The sequence below is a fragment of the Ipomoea nil genome, unplaced genomic scaffold (genome assembly GCF_001879475.1).
Source record: "Ipomoea nil cultivar Tokyo-kokei standard unplaced genomic scaffold, Asagao_1.1 scaffold3314, whole genome shotgun sequence".
In the NCBI taxonomy this organism is placed as follows: Eukaryota; Viridiplantae; Streptophyta; class Magnoliopsida; order Solanales; family Convolvulaceae; genus Ipomoea; species Ipomoea nil.
In genome coordinates, this window is record NW_017619742.1 from 3,912,501 (window position 1) to 3,919,508 (window position 7,008).

The 7,008-nt window shown below is 54.1% G+C and overlaps 1 protein-coding gene across 1 annotated transcript; it reads left to right on the forward strand.

Moving 5' to 3' along the window:
- Window positions 1-4,194: 4,194 nt before the first annotated feature.
- Window positions 4,195-4,650, forward strand: LOC109169427. The gene has a single exon (XM_019318307.1). It carries the CDS (start codon window positions 4,195-4,197, stop codon window positions 4,648-4,650), a length of 456 nt encoding a protein of 151 aa, XP_019173852.1.
- Window positions 4,651-7,008: the final 2,358 nt, after the last annotated feature.

Consider the following 7,008-nt stretch of genomic DNA (forward strand, 5'->3'; position numbering starts at 1 on the left):
GACAGTTATCGCGAACCCGCCAGAGCTGCCCACAGATAGCCGCATCCGTTGATGACCTGAGGGAGTAACTAAATTGCCACGCTTCTGGGGGGCAATCGGATGCACGTACTGCCGACCCATGAGCCGTCGAGGGGGAACCCGCTAGTACCTATCGCTCAGGCCCAGGCCAACTTCGTGGAGTTGTTGGCGCAAACCTTTGAAGCATACGTGCGGGGGCGAGGACCGGAGCTCCCGGGCGAGATCGAGAGGCCCGCGCGATCGGTTTCTGCGGAGGCCCAGCAAGGAGTATCCAGGCATTCGGAACACTCGGGGATCAACCCGCCGTCTGATCAGGGGGCTAATCGCTCAGCGCACTCTAGGCTCTGGCCCGTAACCTCGGTGAAGTCGGTCATGGAGAGCCTCGGTGGACGGGGCGAACAGCAACCGCCTGCCCGGTCAATCGATGAGCAGCCGCAGACAATCATTCAGAGGAGAGCGGCTTCCCGACAAAGGCGCGTAGCCGCAGAATGCATGGGAGAGTCATCCGCGCAACCCGACCAGAATAACACAGAAATGGCCGGCCTATTCGCTGCTTTGCAGGAGCTGCGACAGATAGTCGAAGGAAGAGATCGATTGGTTGCAGATAGCCTCTTGACTGCCTCGCCCTTCTCCGTACAAGTGCAAGCTTATAGGGCACCGACCAGATTCAATCTGTCCGATCATCCCACTTACGATGGCACAGGGGATCCGCGCGACCATGTCATCGGTTTCCAGGCCAAGATGCAGGTAATCGGGGCCAATGCTCCGATGATCTGTCGGGCATTCTTCCTCGGGCTCCCCCCGGGATCCATCAACACTTTCGAGGATTTAGCCACCCAGTTCCTGACACACTTCGCTGGAAGTATGAAGCCTAAGAGATCTATCTCGGATTTGGCCAGGATAAACCAGTACGAAGGGGAGAGCCTACGCAAGTATATTGCGCGTTCGCAGAAAGAAGCGCAGGTGGTGGATGGCCTGGACGATCAGATAGCCTTAACATTCTTCATCGAGTCCTTGAGAGCGGACGTGCACTATAGCTGGTTGCGGGACGAGAATACCAAAACATACACAGAGGCCATCTAGCAGGTCAATCAGCTGGCCAACACGGAGGAAGCGGTGAAACAGAAGCGCAGACAAGAAGTTTCCTCTAAAAAACCCCGGGCGGATAACCCTCATGAGGGGCGAGCGGCAGAGGAAGGCGTTACTCGTGTGAGAGCTCGTCGAATCATGGATCGACTAGGAGCTCCTGCCCCCCAGCCGATGGCACAGCCTGTCCACGAGGTTTGTGCCCGGTTGCCTCTGCCTCCCCCTATTCGTCCAGGTGATCGGCCCAAGTAGTCGGGGCAAGCCCCACCACCTTACTGCCGGTACCACTGCACAAGCACTCATTCTACGGAGGATTGTGAGGGATTAAAGGAAGAAATTGAAGTGCTCATTAAGCGTGGCCGGCCACGGCCCTACAACCTGTGGCCTAGGCCAGGCTCGGCCGGGCAGCAAGGGGTGATTGAGCAAAGCGGGGCGAAAACCGGCGACAAGGGTAATCAGCCCATGCGAGAGGATGACGGAGATCGGAATCGACAGCACAAGCCGGTGATAAACATGATAGTAGGTGGTCCCAAAGGAGGTGACTCTGCGAGAACCCGAAAGGCACGCGCCCGGCAGCTATACGTGGGTGCGATAGCCTTCCAGGAGCCAGACGGTAAGAAGATGTGCAGAGAACCGATTGTCTTTACGGACGACGACCTACCTAGAGGCCCTGCGTCGCATCGGGACGCCCTGTTTATCGCAATGGACATTCAGGGATCGGTCACCCGGTAGGTGCTGGTGGACACGGGTAGCAGTGTCAACGTGTTGTACTAGGAAGCCTTTCAGAAGTTGGGCTTGGTCTGGGAGCAGATGCGACCAGTCAGGACCCCCTTGGCCGGGTTCACCGGTGACGCGGTCGAGGCTAAAGGATGCGTCTCTTTGACCATCGAGCTGGGTACTTGGCCTCAGGTGAGAAGATTGGAAATGGATTTTGTCGTCGTTTCTCTGGAGTGCGTACACAACGTTATCCTCGGTCGACCTGGATAGAGGATCTGGGAGCCTTGATCTCCATCGAGCATCTGTGTATGAAGTTTCGCACACCAACTGGTGTCGAAGTGGTGCGGTGCGATCAGAAGACGGCTCGTAGTTGCTACATGTAGGCCTACTGAAAGGTTGGTTAGAGATGTAATCAGAAGAACACTATTGACCACCAAGTGTCTGGCCGACCAACAGAGCGCTTGACACCGGCAGTCGAGCTGGAGGAAATCATCCTAGAGACTGGGTATCCCAACAGAGTGGTCCGGATCGGGATTGGCCTGCCTACCTCTGTGAAGCAGGCGGTCACGACAGTCTTAAAGGAATATATGGAACTATTCGCATGGGGGCCTGAGGACATGCCAGGAGTCGATCGATCAATCATAACTCATAGGTTGATGGTCAACCCCAGCCTCAAGCCCGTGGCTCAGAAGAGGAGGCATCTGTCAAATGACCGTAGGGAATTTGTAAAGAAAGAATTGGATGCATGGCTAGCCGTAGGGCACATTCGGGAAGTTAAATACCCCGGCTAGCTGGCTAACGTGGTGTTGGTGCCCAAGCCACCGGCGTGGAGAATGTGTGTCAACTACACCGACCTCAACAAGGCGTGCCCAAAGGATTCGTTCCCTCTGCCCCGGATCGACCAGTTAGTCGACGACACGGCTGGTTGCGCCCTGCTCAACTTCATGGGCGCCTTTCGCGGCTATCATCAGATATTCATGCATGATTCGGACGAGGAAAAGACCGCCTTCATCACCCCGGGACGGGGTGTATTGTTACAAGGTAATGCCTTTCGGTCTCAAAAATGCTGGAGCCACCTACACTCGGATGGTGCCTGCTTGTTCAAAGGGCTGATGGGTGGATCTACGGCCGCCTACGTGGATGACATGCTTGTCAAAAGCAAAGAAGAGACGGACCATGTGAAAGACTTGACGGACTGCTTTGAGATCATGTGGAAGTTTAACATGAGGCTAAATCCCAAGAAGTGCGCGTTTGCGGTCCGCGGAGGAAAGTTTCTAGGATATATGGTTACCCGGCGAGTAATCGAACCGAACCCGGAGAAAGTGCGGACCATCCTGGATATGCAACCACCCAGCAGTCTCAAAGAAATGCAGCGATTGACAGGACGGATGGCTGCCCTCAGCCGATTCTTGTCTAAGTCCGCCGATAGAGCCTTCCCCTTCTTCGAAGTCATGAAGAGGCAGGAAGGGTTCCGGTGGACTGGAGAATGCCAGGCAGCCTTCGAGGACTTGAAGAAGTACCTCTTAGCTTCGCCCTCCTGTCGAAACCCAAGGCAGGAGAAACATTGTTGTTATACCTAGCTACCTCCCATAAGGTGGTCTGAGCTGTGCTAGTGCGGGAAGATGAAAAGGATCAATTTCCAGTCTACTATATTGGGTGGATTCTGAAGGGCGCATAGATCAATTATTCATCCCTTGAGAAATTAACTTTCGCCCTAGTTACAACGGTCAGGAAGTTGGTACCTTACTTTCAAGCTCATACAGTCCGGGTTCTGACTGACTTGCCCCTGGCCAGCGTGCTGCGCAGTCCGACCTCGTCCAGACGACTACTCAAGTGGGTGATGGAGCTCACCCAGTACGAGATCGAGTACGCCCCGCGACCATCCATCAAGGTTCAAGCCTCAGCTGACTTCAGAGTAGAATGCTCCGCTTACTCGGTCGAGGGCTCGTTGGTCGAAGGCCTAGAAGCAGCGGAATGGTGGGAAATACACATTGACGGTGCTGCCGGCTCCGAACACTGCGAGGGCGGGGTTATGATCACCACCCTAAAAGGATTCCGCCTATACTACGCCTTGAGGTACAATTTCCAAACTTCGAATAACGAGGCAGAGTATGGGGCGATCATCGGGGGGCTGCGTTTAGTCATCGCCCTCCATGCCGCCAGGGTGCGCATAAAGACGGATTCCCGCCTGGTGGTCAACCAGTTGAAGAACGAATACGTGACCAGGGAGGAGAGGCTAGTACTCTATAAGGATGTGGCCGAGGGGTTTCTAGATAAATTGGAAGCCTATGAGATTACCCACATCCCGCGAGCGGAATATACGGAGGCTGATATCCTATCTAAGTTGGCTTCGGTACACCTTCACACATGTCGATGACTTGTCGCACCGAGGTCGTAGAACGGCCGAGCACCGAAGTGCTCTCGGTTTGCACAGTTGTCCGGGTGTCCACTTCCCCGCCTGGCCGCGAGAACTCCTCCGATTGGCCATGGTTTGCGGACATGGTCAGATACAAACAGAAAGCAGAGTTGCCCAGCAAAAAGGAAGGTGCTGATCGCATTAGGAGTATGGCTCCCTCCTATGAGTTGGTAGACGGGTTGCTCTATAAACGATCCTATGGGGGGCCACTGTTGCTTTGCCTACCTTCCGAAGAGGCTAAGACCGTGATGACTGCCGCCCATCAAGGGATCTGCGAGGCCCACCAGGGGGCCAAAACTTTGGCCAAAAAGCTCATTATTCAAGGCTACTATTGGCCAACCATGGTAAAAGACTGCGTCGAAGAAGTGCTAAGATGCTCCGTGTGCCAAATGTTCGCTAGAAAGGGCACCTGAGAGCGACCTTCTATACACCGATCAACACCGCGATCCCATTCGCCATATGGGGCATCAACCTGCTCGGGCCACTCCCCTAGGCGCCCAGGCGAGTGCGCTTCTGTATAGCGGCCGTAGACTATTTCACTAAATGGGCAGAGGCAGAGCCCTTGGCGACTATCACCAAGTATCAATGCCGCCGTTTTGTTTGGAAAAACATCACATGCAGATTCGGGCTACCCGAGCAGCTGGTAACGGACAACGGACGGCCATTTGATAACCGAGCCTTCGCGGCCTTTTGTGTGCAAAACGGTATACAACACATTAAGGTATCCGTAGCCTAACCCCAGGCCAACGGACAGATCTAGAACCTGAACCGCACTCTCCTGGACAGGCTGCGAAAGAAGCTGGAAGAGTTGGGCGGCACATGGATCGAACAGTTGGAAAAGGTCTTATGGGCTTACCGAACAACTCCGTGGAGGGTTACGACTGAAACCCCCTTTGCCTTGGCATAGGGGTTCGAGGCGAAGGTCCCGACGAAACTCTTAGTGCCTAGCAGGCGAGTCCTGCTATACAATGATGAAGGCAACGAGGAAACCTTGCGGATTGAGAAGAATCTCTAGGAAGAAAGGCGAGATGTGGCTTATGCCCGGATGGTCGAATACCAGCAAGCTGTCACGCTATCAGGATAAAAGAGCCAAAACCATATACCTCCAAGTAGGGGATCTTGTGTTCAAAGAAAGGACGGCTAGTCGGCCCACCGAGGGGGGAAAATGGCGGCCAAGTGGGAATGACCATACCGGGTGGTGAGTGAAGTCTACCCGGGGACTTACCGGTTAGAAACCATGGAAGGAGAGCCCGTGTAGCGGACGTGGAATGCCCACAACCTTAAGAAATTCTACCAGTAACCGGACAGTTGCATTTGTTTCCCAGTCTTTATCCTTCGATTAGTTCGTTGTAAGCACCTAGCGGCCATTAGTTTCATGGGAATTTCCTTTCAATCGGTTGACAATAAAGTTCAAATTATTTCGGCAACGGGGTTATCCTTTGGCTTTGGTCACCTCCTCTCTACGAGGATGGCTAATACCGCCTGCTCAGGCGAAGGCGACCATGCCGCGAGGATGACCACCTCCTCTCTGTGAGGACGGCTGATACCACCTGCTCAAGCGAAGGCGGCCATACCTCGAGGATGATCACCTCTTCTCTACGAGGACGACTGATACCGCCTGCTCAGGAGAAGGCGGCCATGCCGCGAGGATGATCACCTCCTCTCTGCGAAGACGACTGATATCGTCTGCTCAGGTGAAGGCGGCCATGCCGCGAGGATGATCACCTCCTATCTGCGAGGACAACTGATACTGCCTGCTTAGGCAAAGGCGGCCATGCCGCGAGGATGATCACCTCCTCTCTATGAGGACGGCAGATGTCGCCTGCTCAGGCGAAGGAGGCAATGCCGTGAGGATGATCACCTCCTCTCTACGAGGACGGCTGATACCACCTGCTCAGGTGAAGGCAGCCATGCGGCGAGGACGATCACCTCCTCTCTACGAGGACGGCTGATACCGCCTGCTCTGGCGAAAGTGGTCATGCCGCGAGGATGATCACCTCTTCTCTACGAGAACGGCTGATACCGCCTGCTCAAGCGAAGGCGGCCATGCCGCGAGGATGGTCACCTCCTCTCTATGAGGACGACTGATACTGCCTGCTCAGGCAAAGGCGGCCATGCCGTGAGGATGATCACCTCCTCGCTACGAGGACAGCTGTTGGTCCCAAAAGAGGTAAGGTGAAAGTCTAGAGGGGGGGGGGGGGTGAATAGACTTTCAAACTTTTTAGCACAATATAACAATTGGTAAGCCAGAGATAAACCAAAACTCTTAACTAGATTGTTAGAGTATGGTGCGCAGCGGAAATTAATAAACGATTCGGTGTGTGTGTAGATCGTGTCAAGATTATTCTCGTGAGAAGCAAGCAAGAGCAGTAAGTAAAGAAAGCAGTAAAGAACACAAGGCAATTTATAGTGGTTCGCGAGGTGGTGTAATCCTCCTACTCCACTTGCTCTTTTCTCCAAGAGCCAATTCACTATATCCACCACTTCTTGGTTCCAAGATACAATGAATTCCGTGATCTAGTGCTTTGATCACCAAGCCCACACTAATCACGCCCAGTGACACCAACACTGCTGCTTCGGGTTTCACGTCGCCGCGTTACTTTCCCTGGATTTCACAACTCCGTGCTACTTTCCCCCCGTCTTCTACGATCCAGTAGAATGTATCTTCCGTGATCTAGTGCTTTGATCACAAAGCCCGCACTAATCACGCCCAATGTCCTCCGACACTGCTGCTTCGGATTTCACAACTCCGTGTGACAATCCAGGATTTC